This window comes from Salmo trutta, chromosome 19, assembly GCF_901001165.1.
Source record: "Salmo trutta chromosome 19, fSalTru1.1, whole genome shotgun sequence".
NCBI classification, from domain to species: Eukaryota; Metazoa; Chordata; class Actinopteri; order Salmoniformes; family Salmonidae; genus Salmo; species Salmo trutta.
Window position 1 is genome coordinate 48,132,327 of NC_042975.1, and position 18,983 is coordinate 48,151,309.

The 18,983-nt window shown below is 40.3% G+C and overlaps 1 protein-coding gene across 2 annotated transcripts; it reads left to right on the top strand.

Annotated features, from left to right (window-relative positions):
- Positions 1 to 2,536: 2,536 nt before the first annotated feature.
- Positions 2,537 to 15,577, top strand: LOC115154854 (sorting nexin-12). Of its 2 annotated transcripts, XM_029701519.1 has the most exons (6): positions 2,537 to 2,873; positions 3,145 to 3,240; positions 11,967 to 12,091; positions 12,289 to 12,379; positions 13,855 to 13,865; positions 14,653 to 15,577. In XM_029701519.1, the coding sequence occupies exons 1-5, from the start codon at positions 2,709 to 2,711 to the stop codon at positions 13,858 to 13,860; spliced, it is 483 nt and encodes a 160-aa protein (XP_029557379.1). In that variant the 5' UTR covers positions 2,537 to 2,708; the 3' UTR covers positions 13,861 to 13,865; positions 14,653 to 15,577. The 2 variants fall into 2 exon arrangements, with proteins under 2 accessions (XP_029557379.1, XP_029557380.1); XM_029701520.1 differs by lacking the exon at positions 13,855 to 13,865.
- The last annotated feature ends 3,406 nt before the right edge of the window (positions 15,578 to 18,983 follow it).

Below are 18,983 nucleotides of genomic sequence, written 5' to 3' on the forward strand. Positions count from 1 at the left end.
CATATCAGAATCGGCCGATATTAGCTAAAACTCAACATCGGCCCAATGTCTAGTTTAACGCCGATGTGCAAAACCGATGTCAAAGCTAACGTGCATACCTATATAACGTAGGTAGATGATGTGATGATGCCACAAAAAATACAACGGTACACTTGCAACAAAAAATTATCTAACATAAATCATGTAGCAGATATAGGATATGGTAGAAAAAGTAGGTGGCCTTTTTTGTAACTACAGGCTGGAGATAAAATGTATGACAACGTAATGAGACGGACACTTTTTACATTATGCAGGTTTATCCGATCAAATAGCATAACCTAAATGGCGCCCAATCAAATAAAAGTGCTTTGTCATGTTAACAACAAACAACATATCCTTAAAACAGGACAGGTCAAAGTAAAATGGACAATATGGAATGGACAATCACAACTGTTGTCCAGGAGTTTCACCCCCATTGTCATGATCAGTGCTTTCCATCAAGTTTGTATCCATCCATTTTTGACAAGCTGACCATTGCGAAAAAAAACTACAACTTCTGAATTTCCCGCTGTGTAAACACATTGCAAAGAGGCTCACAATAACTCTTGATGAAGTTGGGTAGCTGATATTCAGAGCTTAAATAGACAAGTTGATCCACATTTTTGCAGACATGGTAGGCTACACCCCAGTAAGCACGAGCCGATGTCTTTTGGACATATTTTTTGGTCCTTGATTTCCACATCCACAGACATTGGTTTTTGGTCTGGTCTAGACAAAATCTGAACCAATCATAGATGTCTATGTTTGGTTCAGATTTTCTCCGGTCTGGACCAGCCTTGATAATGGCCCAAACATAAACGTCTATAAATTACTATAAATTAGTCTTTTCAACTTTTATTCAGAACCAAAAATTAGACTGATTTAAACATCAGGAAAATACGCGAATTCAACGTCCTGGGAAAAAAAAATATTTTAAAGTATGGAAAATACATATTTTCATCTTTCATTCAGAACCTAAATTTAACCTGATTTCAATAACCAGAAATATCATATGACAGAGCCAGGTGCCCCGCTCTGTCAGACGTGAAGTAGTATGATTCTGTGTTGTTTTCCCATGTAAAAGCGATTGCTTTTGATAAAAACGCTTTATCTGCCTTTCCAGTGAAAACTATTTAGAAAATGAAATAATTTATTTTATGGATAATAGATCTTGTATGATTCTGGACAATGCACCATGTAAACAAACTTTTTGCTGCCAGGCAAAAGATACCCTGTGTGTTAAAAAGGTGGATTTTGTGGCGTTCATTGACACAGTTATAAACTGTACGGCACTAGTCTCAAAGAAATCTAAGAAACTGGACATTATTTTGGCTGCTGCAGAAATTCTTTGGGGACTCAGAGGCAGGACTTGCAGCGCGATCTGCGTCACAAATAGAACTGACTTCTATTATACAGGCTGACTACACCGCTCGCATCGCGTGCGCGAGCGTTGCAAAATACATTTAGAAATCTATATTATTCAATTATTGCACCCACACTGCTCGCGTGCGCCAACGAGCGTCTGCGTTGCCAAGGGCTAAAATAGAAGTCAGTTCTATTTGTGACGTAGATCGCACTGCAAGTCCTACCTCTCCCATCTCCTCATTGGTTTATAGAAGCAGGTACCCACGTGCCATCTCCTCATTGGTTATATCCACGTGGGTGACTGAAAAGACGAACAAGGTCAGTAATGCACCGAATTTATGAAAGTTGCCAATCGCAATATAAAGTCAAGAGAAGAAAAAGCCTAGGAGGAGAGATGACTAGAAACGATTCGGTTGACCATTTTATGTGTGGATTAATTGACTGAGTAGAGGACCTTGTGCATAAAATAACTCAATGTTTATATCCCAGGACAAATTAGCTAGCAACAGCAAGCTAGCTAAATTGGACAAATTAGCTAGCAAGTGCAAGCTAGCTAAATTGCCATAAATGTATAATGCTTTTCGACCTGTCCCCAAATTAATGTAATTGGTTCAGAGTTTGTTTTGATATTTTAACCTGCGTTTGGTGTGGGGGGACAAAATAAATTTATGCACGATGGCGCACCCTCGCAGCCGGTTTGGGTTCCATGTTAGCCCTTGGCAACGCATATGCTCTTTGGCGCGCGCGAGCAGTGTGGGTGCAATATTTGAATAATATACATTTCTAAATTTATTTTGCAACGCTCGCGTCGCAGTCAGCCTGTTACAGTCGACTACTCTCTACAATGTCTTCAGCCCAACTCTCCCATATGTCATTGAACTTTTACTTCCCTTGCATCTCGTAATCCAATTACTTCAATGCAAGAACTGAAACCCCATTGTCATTTGTTTAATTAAAATAACTCAACCCCTGCATACAAATCCCATTGGCTATTTGCAACCATTTTAAATCTAAACTCATTAACACATAATACATTTGTCAATACACCACATTTTGGTATTTTGTTCCATTTTTGCGAATCCTGTCTCCATCCCGGACAGTAGGTGGCGGAACGCATATTCCATCGCACAAAAAAAAAATATATAATATAGAAGAAAAAGATTACCGTTCAATTTGAGAGAGCGCTCCTCCCTCCGTTTGTGGTTGCTTACGCCGCGTTAAAATTTGCTGAACACATCAAATTAATAGGGGCGATCTAGCTGAGAATTGTTTCTCACTATTGAGTTTTATAACGTGAACATCCTGCGGGTTGTCGGACAACGAAGATGTCAGATCCCACGGTGGCTGATACTCGCCGGTTAAATTCAAAACCTCAGGACCTGACGGATGCTTATGGTCCCCCCAGCAATTTTCTTGAAATGGATGTTTATGACCCCCAAACTGTTGGAGTCGGGCGGAACCGTTTCACAACGTACGAAGTCCGTATGCGGGTAGGTTATTATAGCTAGAAGTCTGTCGTCACAACATAGTTAGCTAGCTGAACATGTTTGTAGCATTTGCTAAGGTTAGATGGATGAAAATCGAGGCCCAGGACTTGTTCCGGCCTACTAGCTAGTTAGCTTTGTGGGCTAAGGAAGTGTTTAAAATTGCACGTGAGGGAGCCTTTTTAAGCTAAGATGGGTTAGCTAGCTGGCGTTTACTTGTTGGCTGTCTATTGACGAGAATATATAATTGTATTGTTTCTGTTTTCAATAAATGCAGACAAACCTGCCGATTTTCAAGTTGAAGGATTCTATTGTGCGAAGAAGATACAGTGACTTTGAGTGGCTGAAGAATGAGTTGGAGCGAGACAGTAAGGTGAGTGAAAGATTGTAGCTATAGCTTGACTGATTAAATCAGACTGTGATACACAAATTAATTTGAGGGGTGCCCTCCACCAACTTCTGTTTTTAGCTCTTGCCATAGGTTATGGTTGTGATTCAGATCTGGACTTTCCGCTGACTCCTCCAGAATAAGGTGACCAGATTTCTGAAATGAAAACCGGGGACATGTCCAGTTCAGCGGTCAATATATAATTTAAATATCCAATGTTATTAACTATGAAATAAAAAAGGGGGGGACAATTCCGGTTTCATGTATTTAGTCTAACAGGCACACTGTGATAGACAGAAAAAACTATATTACAGAAACACTACAGACAAGATAGAACTGTCCAATCTGAACAGCCATTCAGTGGTCCTGGTAGAATAAGCGCAGAAGAGAACATGAGCAAAATTGAAAAAAACAGACAATAGTATATGTGAAATTCTTACCAATCTCATCAGCATCTTATTTCTTTATTATGTCGTTAACTACATAATATACTTATACCAACCTAATCTGTATATTTCTCAGAAGAATGTATTTTCTTCAGGATTGCTCTGTCTTTGGCCAGCTTCTCCATGAACTCCTGGCAGGGGAGGTTGAGGTTTGTCTTCACAATAAGCATGGCCTTGATGGTAGGAACAGTGAACCTATTTCTTGTTGCTGTCCATATATCATTCATTTGGGAGAACACTCTCTCGACTGGTGCATTACTTCCAGGTAAGCACATAACAGACTAATCTAGCCAGGTTAGTGTGTGGGATGTCATTCTCTTTGAAGTGGGTAACCACCGTGCTCCATCTCTGACTAAGCGGTGTCTCGATGTTTTCCATTCTTCAAGCGATCCCCCCTTTAGAAACTCTTGCAGGCCAGTAACCTCGTCACACAATGCATCCTCATTGATGGTCACATTGAGCATTTTTCCTGCAGCGTGCCTGCTGCCTTCTGGATCTCTTCATGCAGAGGTTGCTTTTTTAAAAGGAGACGATGTAAATCTTTCAGATTATCTGTGTGCTTTCCCCATGATTGCAAGTAATTCACAGCCGTAGTGAAGAATGATCGGGATGTTTTGAGAAAGCTCTCTTTAGACATGGCTCCATTTTCCTCTAGCTCTCTGAGGTCCTCTGACCAAAACTGGAATGAAGTTGTCATCACGTCTTGCAGTCAATTTTGCCTCAACGTTTCTCAGAATTGCAGCGGACTCCACAGCACAGCGGTCCTGGCCTCCAAGCATCTTGATCGTGTCACTGAATACGGTCAGGTTTCCATGGACAAAGACCAGCCAAAGTTCAGTCAGTGGATCTTCGAATATTGTTCACAGGGCTTCAGAAATAAAAATGGATTTCAATGGCACATTTTCAGCACTCTTTCTAGAGCAGGGAGCATGGACATCCAGCAAACATTGCTGTGTCCTAAAATGTTATGGTACTCCTGGCCAACAAACTCACAAAAGCCCTTCAGTCTTTCTACTCTGACGGTGAAAATATGAATATATCCAAATATCTTTGAGCAGGTACTCAACATCATATCCAAAGCTGTTCTGGCCGTGCTATGAATTGCTTAGGTTGTCCTGCCCACATCATTCACCTCCCGCTCCAGAGCATTTTTAACTTTGGTATGGACATTGACCCTCCCCAGCCTATTCAGCCCTCCAAAGTTGGTATTTGTTGCCGGCAGAGAATGTTTTCCAGGTTACATTTTTGGATGACCACCAGGACTTCAGCTGCAATTTCCTCTGTTTCTCCATTCAATTCAACAAAATCAAGCAGTTCTGTTTCCACAGATGTGCTGCCATCATATCTTCCATATCTGACTACTATTGGCAGCAGCTTTTACATGTCCATGATTGGACGCATCAACGGACAGGGACACATTCAACCTGGTCTAGGTCCTGTGTTACCAAAGTAGTTGCCCACGTTGCTAACACGTTACTCACTATAGGGTCACATTTTGTCCTAGCACATGTAAACTTTGGCTCATAAAGCTTCCGTGCCAGTTGTGCTGTGCAGTCCATAGATCTGTAACTATGATTGTGTCGCATAGTGTGGTATGCGAAGACACCCTCCAGCACAGCTAAATCATATTCTTCTTGGGAAGGCTCTACCTTCTTGAAGAATGTGGTGACAGAGGGCATACCAACACGGGCAATCAGAGAGGCTTTATGCTTTTTTTTTGTCTGCTGATGTTCTACCACTGCCTTCTCCGGCTGCCAATTGAAAGAGAGGAATTACAAAGGGTGCAGTGAACCATTCTATCGTCTTGACCTGAGCGTATAAATGGAAATTCTCTCATGTTTTTCATAAAAAGTACATTTCCGTTTCTTGGAAAGAGTCATTGTATGTCCTCTGTCTGTTCTTCACTCTCTGTGTCATTCTTCTTACTCTCAACTTTTTCTTCTCCTCCAATCTTTCTCCTCCTCTTTTCTTCACTCTTCCTTTCCTTCACTTTTCCACCTCACTCTTCTACACTCCTTGCTTCACTCTTTTTACACCCTTAATTTTTCCTTCTCCTTCCTCTCCAATCTGTATTAATAAATAGCATACTATTAGATAAAATACTTTTGGTTAACAGATTCCCATTGCTTGCCTCATTTTTGTATTTTATCTCAAAACGTTGTTTGGAATAATAAATTGGCAGGCTCTGTAACCATATCTTTACCTTTCCTCCTCTGTCTCCTTCACTCTTCTGCCTATCCAGTCTTCCTCCTCTCCTTCCTCTCCACTGCTAATGTTATCCATGAACATTTATAAATATTTTCACACTACTTATTATAATGCCAAACTATTAAAATTGTAATCTACAAAAATATTCTCAGAATTAATTGTGCATTCATTTAATCATATTTTCAAAATAGCCCGTCCACTGCATGTTTACATGTGAACGTTTTTTAACCTAGCTACCATAACAGTAGCTAGCTAACGTTCGCTAACTTAATCTACATAGCTAACGTTAGCTAGCATAACCCATTTAAAACCTTTATAGAGCAGATCATCTAGCTATATAATAAATGGTGACATTATAACATCACTAGCTAGTATCTCAAACGATTGTAACTTACCTGGTTTGAAAAGACGTTTGTGGTGATGTTGTGGATTCACTTGATACTTGCTAGCGTCTGGCCGAGCTTTCCACAGCAGTTTTCACTAAAACTATCGCGAGCAAGTAGTTAGTAGAAGAAGAAGAGTGAATGAAGCTGCGATAGCAAGCAGCCCCCTCTGTTGGCCTATACGAGCACAACGCGATTGAGACGTCAACTGGGAGGCTCTGCTGCCCGGTCTTTCTTGCCAAGTAAAATATTTCACTTTGCGGTCTGTTTTTAACGCACAGTTTAAAAACGGGGACATTTCCGGGGACAGCTCCAGCCAGGGACAGGCCACCAAAAACGGGGACTGTCCCCGGAAACGGGGACGTCTGGTCACCCTACTCCAGAACAGCAGCGTTTCTTTCTGAATAATTCCAGGGTTCTGTTGATGTGTCTTTGGGTTGTTGTCCTGATGGAAGACCCACAACCTTCAACAGACACACAGTTTTTGGACACTTGGTTGGACATTTGGACATTGCACTCCTAAACACATTGATAATCTGATGATTTAATGATGCCTCCCAGTACCAGAGACAGCAAAGCAACCTCTCCATTGTTTGATTGTAGGGAGGGTGTTCTTTTCTTTGAATGGTTAATTTGGTCTTTGGTAAACATAGGAAGAACCCACTGCTGAAGGAGACCCAAGGTAGCCTGATTGAAAAAAAAAAAAATGAACCAAAATTACAGCTCTTTGGCAATACAGATCAGCGCTGTGTTAACTGACGACCAAATGAAGCATTCCATGAAAGGAACGCCCTCCCTACAATCAAACATGAGGTTTCATAATGCTATGGGGTTGTTTTGCTGTCTCTGGTACTGGGGCCCTTAAGGGTGTGCAAGGCATCATGAAATCAGCAGATTATCATGTTTTGAAGTCCAATGTTCAACCCAGTGTCCAAAAACGGGGTCTCTATTGAAGGTTTCGGGTCTTCCAGCAGGACAATGACCCCAAAACACACACCAACCCCCCCCCCCCCCCCCCCCCCCCCCCCCCCCCCCCCGGGATGGTTTAAGAAGAGATGTTGGACTATTCTGGAGTGGCCAACGATTCCTATGAAATTTAGGCTTACAAGTGTTTTAACAATACAACGGCTGAAGATGCGTTTCCCAAAACACCACGCGGAGAAAACGTTCACTAACTGCGTTCACTAAGTGCGTCGTTGAGGCATTTGTTGATACTGATAGGATTGAAAGAAAGCCAGCTCTGCTCTCAAATCTGCTTTCTCCATTCAAATCTTACCTTAGCATTGGAATTGTTCCACAATAGTGATTGATCAGCCCCTAGAGTCCGATTCAGACTTAAGAAATGTACACCTTGCCTACGCACTTCTCAGTAGTTGGTATTCAGACTTGCCTTACACGGGTGCGTAATGGGCTTTGCAGGCGTGGTTGCCTTGCGTGCGCTGAGTACATCAAATCAACCGCTGGAAACCTTCCCACTTGCTGGCCAACAGACTCTCATGGAGTTCATTCATTTGAGTTTTCAGTACATTTATCGAAAGCCATCCCTTTAAATTTGGTGATCCTTTTTAATTATAATTTTCTCGACAAACTGACTACTATATGGAGAGAACGTGCATATTCGTCTCCTTTTCAGGACCAATTGGTTGTTAAAGAAATGTATATTATTTAGGGTTAGGAAGTATTTGTATGAATAATAAAAAAAAACTGGTTTGATGAGCCTTTGCGCACTAAATATATTGGTCAATCAAAAATAGTGGTTTGATTCATCCAGAAAGTTGCCGTGTTCAATCATGACGCAATGAGAGGAGGGAAAGTGTACAATAGGGGTGGGAAAGTGTACAATAGGGGTGGGAAAGTGTACAATAGGGGTGGGGAAGTGTACAATAGGGGTGGGGAAGTGTACAATAGGGGTGGGAAAGTGTACAATAGGGGTGGGAAAGTGTACAATAGGGGTGGGGAAGTGTACAATAGGGGTGGGGAAGTGTACAATAGGGGTGGGAAAGTGTACAATAGGGGTGGGGAAGTGTACAATAGGGGTGGGGAAGTGTACAATAGGGGTGGGGAAGTGTACAATAGGGGTGGGAAAGTGTACAATAGGGGTGGGGAAGTGTACAATAGGGGTGGGGAAGTGTACAATAGGGGTGGGGAAGTGTACAATAGGGGTTGAGCAGTAGTCTTATAACTCTACCCTAATAATCTTCATTAGTCATGGAACTGTTGACAACGGTCCAGTCGTTGTGAACCGTGCGCCAGACTCCAGGTTTAAACTGTTACGTTTGGTGTGCGTTCCATAATGATTCAAATTGGCTACGTGTCCCAAATGAGTACACAACTTTGTAATACGTTAGCCTAATATGATTCACTATTGCTAGCGATCCTCAGGAACAACCACACCAACGTGACGGAGGAAAGAAAGGTGAACTAACAGTGGAATGGAATGATGCGAAATGTAAGGAAACTAACAGTAAAGTTCTGACAGTTATAAATGTATGTGAGTAACCAATTTTCCCTCATTTTCCTGGGGGCACAGAGCAAATTTGAGGTCTTGTGAGCGGAAACTTGAACGTTGTGAGAATTTTGTGCAACTTCCAGTGCGTGTTTTCAGTGAACACTGAGGCTGTGCCCTTACAGTTTTAGACAGTAGCCATTAGGCTAGACAGTAACTATTTGAGCATAATGTAGGCCTACCAACAAAACCAATGGAGCAAATCCCATAACACTTTCACATGGAAATAGCTTTTGATTTCTATGATATAGCCTACAGTAGCTTGACATAAATTAATTTAATTATTTTACTTGGTCTAACACCATGGGCCCAATAGGTGACTGTAAATTGTATTGTATTCTATGATGCAAGAAACCACTTTAGAAAATAAAATGAATTATTACTATTCAGAGAATTAGACAATGTAGACTACCCCTCTGCCTATTGGCTTATTTGCATATTCCAGCCTGTCTGAAAATACAACACTGCCCCTTTAATTAAGATCGAAGCGTTGTCCCTGACTGGCTTTTCAAAGACAGCTTGAATTGTAACCTACACGTTTTGTGTTCTTGTAGGAAGCAGTAACTCCCCATTGCTGACCTATACTTATCTATAACTGGGCGACTAACTCGCTAACTAGTAAAGAATATCAACAAAGGTGCACACGCACGGCTCTGCACTCTTGAACTGATCTGAAAAGCACATTCACTTGTGGGTTATTGAAAGACTGTTCGTGGGTTACCCCCGCCAATAGAATTCTTCTCTGTTGTGCTCTGGCTCTGCCTACAACAAAATCAGACTCAATCTTGCAAAGTTAAATTTGGTTTTGTTTGATGCATTGAAAATGGGCTGATATAATGTTGATTCGATCACAGAAAAAACATTGATCTATATAGTGCAAACTCAGTGAATTTCAATCTCTTGCGTCTCTGCGTGGCATGGCTTTTCTTCTGAGCGGCAGTCCTGGAAGAAGTGTGCGACCGCTCACACACTCAGCTTAGAGGGGACATTTGGTGTAATGGACGGTGGCTACCGATTTAGGCTTGGACGGTATCCAGATGTTCATGCTGTCCTTCTCTCATCCTGGGATTTACATTTATTACCGACATGGCACACAAGGGGGTGCTAAAAATGCAAGAAAAGCCCATTGGGCCTCTATTACCAGAATTGTAACAAAATTAGCACAAACAAATAGCGAAATCAAATAAATCTCAAAATGCTAACGTAAGAAAAATGAACAAATCCAGCTTATAAAGTTATACAAGCCTAGCTTGTAGTAACCTCGGTGAGTGTGGACATTTACAAGCGAAAGTGAATGAGCGAAATGGTGCAAATGAACAGAGTTGTGATGTATGCTTTTCTGAAGGAAGAGCAGCATGTGTACACTGAGTAGAGCGGAGGAGGAAGAAAATCCTAGTAGGAAGCACACGGGAAAAAGGGCAATTACTGATAACTTATCCAGAGCTTTTTGACTTCTGGCAGAAATCCATTATAAGATATCTGATGGCTAACAATTTGTAGTGAATTGCATACACGTGTAACTTCATCACCTCGTGTGCCTCTCAACAGAGACTCACCAATAAAACTTAAAAAAAACTCTTTGGACTCACCAGCTCCCACTTTCTCCCATTGGGCTATTTACAAATGTGACTGGCTCAACTGTTCTTGAGAACTGCGGTAAGCTTCATTATGTAAAATAATTTGATAGGTAAAATTTTAAGAATGCAATCTGCTTTATCGCCTAAGGTATTGCACAAGTTGACTGCAGGTATTAACTTAAAAAGTGTACAAAAATATAAACGCAACGTGCAACAATTTCAACTGAGTTAAAGTTCATATAAGGAAATCAGTCAATTGAAATGCATTTATTAGGCCCAAATCTATGGATTTCACATGATTGGGCAGGGGTGCAGCCATGGGTGGGTCTGGGATGACATAGGCCAATCAGAAGGAGTTTTTCCCCACAAAAGGGCTTTATTACAGACAGACATCCTCCTCAGTTTCATCAGCTGTCCGGGTGGCTGGTCTCAAACGATCCCACAGGTGAAGAAACCGGATGTGGAGGTCCTGGGCTGGCATGGTTGTGAGGTTGGTTGGACTTACTGCCAAATTCTCTAAAACAACGTAGGGTAGAGAAATGAACATTCAATTCTCTGGCAACAGCTCTGGTGGACATTCCTGCAGTCAGCATGCCAATTGGATGGTCCCTCAAAACCTGAGACAACTATGGCATTGTGTTGTGTGACAAAACTGCACATTTTAGAGGTTTTTATTTTTTTTGTCCCCAGCACAAGGTGCACCTGTGTAATGATCATACTGTTTAATCCGCTTCTTGATATGCCGCACCTGTCATGTGGATGAATTATCTTGGCAAAGGAGAAATGGTCACTAACAGGGATGTAAGCATTTCTGGGATATTTAGTTTCTGCTCATGAAACATGTTTATTTTTGTTCAGTATAACAACACTTTTTTGGTTGTTTTACGAGTGGTCTGAGGCAGTCGGTAAATAACAAGGATTTTCAAATGAAACTTTTTAGTAACAAAGGTTTTGGGAAGCTACTCAGCTTTCCAACTATGACCTAAGCCATAAGATGCTTTTAGGAAATCGTCCCTGATCTGAATCACATCTAAAACCTATGGCGAGATCTGAAAACAGCAGTTGGTGGAGGACACTGTAAAACATTGAAGAATTAGAGCAGTTTGCTGCTAAAAGTGGGCCAAACTGCCAGCAGAAAGGTGCAGCAAACTCAATGATGGCTACAATGAGTTATCTTGGCCAAAGGCCGTGCAACCAAGTACTAGCTCCAGGGTGCCAATAATTTTGTCCATGCCATTTTGTTTTAATTTTAAAAATTTAAATTTTGAACTTAAGTTTACAAAAATAAAATAATTCTGCAATGTTAAATCCAATTACAAGATGTGGTGACCCAATTTTTTATTTTTTTCATTTTAACGTATTTTAGAAAAGAAAGGTGGAACTATTTAAGAAAAGTGCAAGGGTGCCAATATATTTGGCCGCAACTATATCTACACTACACATTACAATAGGATTTTACTCCATGGTGAAGTCTCCATAAGTTAGGCTAATTACATTTAGCTAGAGCAACAATTAATGATGTAATTAATGAATCATGATTAAGTGGATCTGCTATGTCCTAAATGCATTGCTATTGATTTTCTTTCCCCAGATTGTAGTGCCTCCCTTGCCTGGGAAGGCACTGAAGAGACAGCTACCTTTCCGTGGGGATGAAGGCATTTTTGAAGATGCTTTCATTGAAGAGCGGCGTGTGGGTCTTGAGCAGTTCATCAACAGGTGGCCCTCAATTTATTAAACATTACAGATGTAATAATGTGAAATAACCTGCATCAACTTTTAGTTTTTTTTGTGGCAGATTTGGAATTGGCTTCTGCTGGTCTGGGTCATTTAAAATGCATTCATTTCTAGACACCATTTTTGAACTGCACATAAATGACTTTTTATGAATTCATGTCTTATGTTTTTTTTTCTAGAATTGCAGGTCACCCTCTGGCCCAAAACGAGCGCTGTCTTCACATGTTTTTGCAGGACGAGAGCATCGACCGCAACTACGTTCCCGGAAAGGTACGTCTGTAGGATTTGGAGTTGGGGTTGACAATGTGGTGTGGAAATGACTGCTTTGTCCCTCTGCTCTGCTCTCTCGTTGTTGTTTTTACACAGAGCTCTTTGCCATTCAAAGTAGTGCAGTACTTTTATTTGATATTTTGTATATAATATTGTGCAGGAATATATACAGTGCCTTCGGAAAGTATTCAGACCTCTTGACTTTTTCTACATTTTGTTACAGCCTTATTCTAAAATTCATCTTTGCCTTGATCCTGATTAGTCTCCCGGGTCCCTCCCGCTGAAAAACATCTCCACTGCATGATGCTGCCACCACCATGCTTCATCATAGGGATTGTGCCAGGTTTCCTCCAGATGTGACGCTTGGCATTCAGGCCAGAGTTCAATCTTGGTTTCATCAGACCAGAGAATCTTGTTTCTCATGGTCTGAGAGTCTAGGTTTCTTTTAGCAAACTCCAAGCAAGCTGTCATTTGCCTTTTACTGAGGAGTGGCATCTGTCTGGCCGCTCTACCATAAATGCCTGTTTGGTGCAGAGTGCTGCAGAGATGGTTGTCCTGGAAGTTTCTCCCATCTCCAAAGAGGAGCTCTGTTTAGTGACCATTGTGTTCTTGGTTACCTCCCTGACATTTTTTTACTTTTTTTAAAAAACATTTTACTCATTTAGCAGACGCTCTTATCCAGAACGACTTACAGTAGTTAATGCATGCATTTCACATTTCATTTAATGCATTTAAAAAAAAAAAATTGGACTGGCCCCCGTGGGAATCGAACCCACAACCCTGGCGTTGCACACACCATGCTGGCGTTGCAAACACCATGCTCTACCAAGTGAGCCAAAGCCTTTCTCCCCTGATTGCTCAGTTTGGCCAGGCGGGCAGCTCTAGGAAGATTCTTGGTGGTTCCAAACTTCTTCCATTTCAGAATGAGGGAGGGAGGCCACTGTGTTCTTGGGGGCCTTCAATGTTGCAGAAATGTTTTGGTACCCTTCCCCAAATCTGTGCCTCGACACAATCCTGTCTCTGAGCTCTACGGACAATTCCTTCGACCTCACGGCTTGGTTTTTGCTCTGACATGTACTGTCAACTGTGGGATCTTATATAGACAGGTGTGTGCCTTTCCAAATCATGTTCAATCAATTGAATTTACCACAGGTTGACTCCAGTCAAGTTGTAGGAACATCTCAAGGATGATCAATGGAAACAGGATGCACCTGAGATCAATTTCAAGTCTCATAGCAAAGGGTTTGAATACTTATGTAAATAAAAATGTAAACCTGTTTATGCTTTGTCATTATGGGGTATTGTGTGTACTGTAGATTGCTGAGGATTTTTTTATTTAATCCATTAGAATAAGGCTGTAACGTAACAAAATGTGGGAAAAGTTAAGGGGTCTGAATACTTTCCTGAAGGCACTGTATGCTAAGTTTTATGTAGTGAGTTTACTGATTTAAATGTATTCTCTCTCTCTTATGCAGGTATGAATGAAGTAAGTTTGACTTTTTTTGACACTCTAAAATCTCTTAGAAGGTTTAGATCATAGCATGGACACAATCATTAGTTTAAAAAAAGTGGACCCCTTATCCCGGAGGGGCTAAAGGTCCCGAAGCACCTGCGCATGTGCGGCATTCTCTATTTACACAGCGTCTCTGCTCTACTCGTAGAGAACAAGCTTCTCTTGCGAATGGTGCTTGTTCAATGAAGTTAGATCAAAGCTGAATCAATATCGGCAACATCACGTTATGATAGTATTATACATAACAGAATCGAATATAATAGCATAGTTTAACGTTACTGTAAGACACAAATTACTGCATTTCTTATGAGATTGTAAGATGATTGTGCGAATGGTCACTAGGCAAAATGTAGGCTGCAGTTTATTAACGTCATCGTCTCAATTTTCTCACCGCACATACCAGTAATTGAAACAACACTGTACATAACCAAGAAGATCTTATATTATGGATATAATGCATATTCCCATGAAACTGATTGAGATCCAATGGTTGGCATGCAGATGCTGCACGGACATTTCACCAGTCAAACTTTTTAAGAATTATAATTCAAGGTTGACAGTGAGAAATGTGAAGGGATGGTGACCACAAAAATGTATTCGTAAAGAAACACAGACCACGATACGGATCTTTTCAGGGGGGCAGAACAGGACAGTTGCCTACAAATCCGCAGTCTCGGGGCCCCCTCAACAACAACAAAAATGAGTCGGACCTGACACTTTGAAGTTAAGCATTTCACAATTTTTGCAACATCTCTTTCAGTAATGGAAAGACCATCTGATCATGTGACGCAATTGTTTGGACTCCAGATCCAGTAATCCAGAGGCAAGACGCGCCGAACACAGACCTGGACCCGTCTGTTTTATCACCTCGGCCCGATTTAAGCATACCGCACCCTATCCCCGTCGTGGCCGCAACCACCTTTTGACAGCTGCCTCTGTCACTCTCTAATGCCTTGTACTGTATACAAAAAGTATATTCTGCTAGTTGCCCCAGCAACAATGGTGCATGTCCCTCTGCAGCCCTGTAATGGGGCTGTTTACTCCAAGAACACTAAATGGTGGGTGTGACAGGGAAGTCACTGCATTGTTGGAGATCTATATAAAAATACATGAGAAATAGAGTATGTTATCCCATCTAAGTATTCAATCATAATGTCTCTGTCCCTTCATACCCACAGTAACCAACATTGTTCCTCCAATTGTATGTTTCCCATGTCTGATGGATGTCAGTAAATGATACCTTCCAAAAGTTAAGCAAAACAACCATTTTAAATGGGAGATTTACTTCCCCTAGTCTTCCTGTAGCATGACATTCCATGTTTCTTTGCACTTCAATATGCTCTTAGTGTGATTTTTGTATTATGAATTTTTTTTTCTGTAACTTTGTTTGCCTTGAGCTCTGCATAAGTTGTCTTCAGTCTGCTTATGGAATGTAATGTCAGGTAACTGTCAGGTAATCAAACCACTGTGAAAACAAGGGGCTGATAAATAATCCACACATTTTTATTGATAAAGCTTTCAGCATCAAGTTATTGACCCAAAGTATTCTTTAAATTCCTTTTTGTCATGTCTTTTACGCTTTCATTATTATGTACATTTAATCATGCAACTTTCGGTTTTCATAAAAAAACTGCCTTGTTTGTACTATCAATAAAATCTCTGCCTGCTGTGCCATGTCCAAAATAGCCTTTTAAATTGTCTTTTCAAATTAATTTCAATGGATGGTATGTGATTCTTTTTTGCATCTTGTACAGCGCATATTGTATGTTTTTATTTTTACTAGTGTATTTCCTTATGTCGCCAGTTCTTATGTGGCCAGCTAATTACAGAAGTAGAATGGCATCTCTGTTCCAAGAGATTATTTTATGGAAACATAGTTCTTAGCGAAAGAAAGTCCATATTTTCTAATGAACCTAGTATTTTCCAGCAATCACAGGCCTTGTAAAAACATAAGCTCTTTGTATAACAACTTAATAGTTTCGCGTGTTTTTACGATTACACTACGTGGACAACCAAAGTGTTGTAGTTTGGGTGGATGTTTGTATGGGGTTACTTTGATAAAGTTGAACCTCTTTCATTTTAATTTAGTAGCGTACTCCAGGAATCGACAGGATTAACAAGGGGGAGGGGAATGTAGTCAAGTGGATTAAATGTACCCCAAAAATAGCTTTTGATGTGTGGCCTTGACCTGTATTTGCATGGTTCAAAAATAACAAGACACAATTTTCCCAAATAACCATCTGTTAAGTTGTAATTGAAAGTAGCATTAAAACTAATAGGATTTTCCACTCCTTTGTAGCCACCTGCATATGCAGTGGTCACTCAGTTACTTTAGCAGGGTATAAAATGTGGGTGGAGGAAATGATTTGCAAAGGGCTGTTCATGAACAACTATTAATAGGAATCAGGGATTGACATTAAAGTCTGAAAGGCACTTGCCCATCTGGCAAATCAGGAGTTTTTTGTTGTTGTTGAGCTGCCTGAAGACTATGATCACTGGCCCAAAAAATGTAAGTTGTCTATTAATATGCAGAAGTACCATATATTGCCTGCCTTTCACCTACAGGCTAGGAATCAAAAATATCAGTACTGGAATTATTTGTATTTTGGTTATCAGCCCAAAAAATATATAATCTCAGGCTCAATTTGCCTGTCTTTCACTTAAACAATGGGTAAGAACCATTGTGTCTTGTCATTTTTAGGCTATTGGAATTCTTTGGTTGTTTCCATTATTCTTTTTAAATCACCTGCCAAATGGGGAAACCTCGGAGCAGGTTCAACTTGCGTGACCCCTCAGTTCACTTTCCCCAGGCAATAGGACAACCATTAATGTCAAGCCCTGGGAATGCTAGGGTTACAAACACAATACACGTATTCATTCAAACATGCATTCATGTCCCCATGTCAAATGTCTTGGACTATAGTGCTATAAAAAAATGATAATGTATGTGTGGTCATATCTGGTTGTGAAGTAAAGTTTAGCTTTTGCAGAACCCATGAAGAAAACTAGAGTGCACGTTTGATGCCAATCGAGACTGACTCAGAATATCTACTGAAGGCAAAAACCCACAAGCCTGTCTTTGATCTCCAGGCCTTGTCCCGTTCAATGAAAGCAGACAGAATGGATGAGCTGTATGAGACAGCAGTGAGATTAGCAGTGTTATGTTAATGGTGCAGATGCCGATACAATCCCAGAATGTAAGGCCGAAGCCTGGTTTTCAGCGGTGACGCTTGTTTTATTTAGGGAGACATGCAGTTTTGTTAGCTTGATAAAGTGGAAGTTAATTGAAAGAGCAACTCCATGCTGGCCTGAAGGGAGGCAGATGTCACTGAGCAAGGACAATAGGTTGGGTATTACCCAATGTTAAAGGGCAATTCCGCCACTTTTAAACCTCAAATTCATTATCTCAAGCATAATACCAGTGTCTACATAATATGAAAAAGGCAAGACAGAAGGTCCTAATTACTGCTTCTCTGTAACCGCGTTTCCATCCAGTTTTTATGCCAGTAAAGTCATAGCGAAAACTGAAAATATATCACAACAGCTGTGATAGGAACAGGACGTTTCGTTAAAAATGTTTAAATGCCGACAGATCATTTGTTAGTTCGACATGATGGGATCTTTTTGGGTCGGTAAAATTAATTATGCGAGAAATGGCAGTACAAGCACCCTTATGTGCAAATATTTCTATAATAACCATCATATCGAAGTAAACTTGGAGTCACCGACTCGGGAAAGATGCCGTTTATTAGGCTACAGATAAAATAACTTATGAACTTCACAGGGTGGTGAAAGTGCACGGTGATCTTGATGCTCCTTTCCAATAAATATCTATCGATGCTTGACTGACGTTTGATAAATACAAATATTCTCGCTCTTAGGCTATCCATAATAATCTCATCATGTAGATTCGTCTACCTGCTTGGCTAGAGCGCAAATGCCAAGACCATAGTAGGTACGTTTGCTATTTAACGCAATAGTTACCGTGACAAAACTATCGGTGGAGTTAAACATGTGATTGAAACACATTGATTTTTATATTTTTATTCGGTACATGAAAACCTGAGCAATAAAATACATTTTGTGTGCACTACATCATAATGCAGTGATTTTTAGCCAGAAGTCCGTTTGGTGGAAACACCACTGGTGGGGAAATGCGCATATTTTCTTTATGCGTTTTTTTAACATACGCATCAAAATCTGTCGACAATTGGATGTAAACCTAGCTAGTGACATGATTTGCAAAATCTGCAACGGGTTTCTAGCCAAAGGCAGGGTATTTTCTTGCTTCTCACGTCACCGTAAATGCTTTAACTTTTGATGTCATCGGGTAGAAATTTTTTTCTACAAAGTTTAGAAATGCACTGTTTTCACATATGTAGACATCAGTGATGGGAAAAGTACCCAATTGTCATACTTGAGTAAAAGCATAGCTACCTTAATGGAAAGATAATCAAGTGAAAGTCAACCAGTAAAATACTACTTGAGTAAAAGTCTAAAAGTATTTGGTTTTAAATATACTTAAGTATCAAAAGTAAATGTAATTGCTAAAATATACTTAAGTATCAAAAGTGGACGTAAAAGTATAAATAATTTCAAATTCCTTATATTAAGCAAAGCAGACGGGACCATTTTCTTGTTTTTAAAATGTACGGATAGCCAGGTGCACACTCCAACACTCAGACATTATTTACAAAAGATGCGTTTGTGTTTAGTGAGTCCGCCAGACCATAGGCAGTAGGGATGACCACGTGTTTTCTTGATAAGTGCGTGAATTTCACAATTTTCCTGTCCTGCTAAGCATTCAAAATGTAACGAATACTTTGGGTTGCCAGGGAAAATGTATGGAGTAAAAATTAAAATATTTTCTTTAGGAATGTAGTTCATTAAAAATAGTAAAAAATATAAATAGTAAAGTACAGATACCCCAGAAAACTACTTTAGTAGTACTTTAAAATATTTTTACTAAGGTACTTTACACCACTGGTAGACACTGATATTGTGATGGCGAGATAATAAAAATGAGGTTGAAAAGTATTAGAGTTGACCTTTAAACTCAAAATATTACAGTAGAAAGAAGAATTGTGTTTT

Coding starts and splice junctions, on each gene's coding strand:
- LOC115154854 (XM_029701519.1), top strand. CDS start 2,709: ATGTCAGATCCCACGGTGGCTGATACTCGCCGGTTAAATTCAAAACCT. Junction 3,241..11,966: donor AGTTGGAGCGAGACAGTAAG/GTGAGTGAAAGA, acceptor TTCTTTCCCCAG/ATTGTAGTGCCTCCCTTGCC. Junction 12,092..12,288: donor CTTGAGCAGTTCATCAACAG/GTGGCCCTCAAT, acceptor TTTTTTTTCTAG/AATTGCAGGTCACCCTCTGG.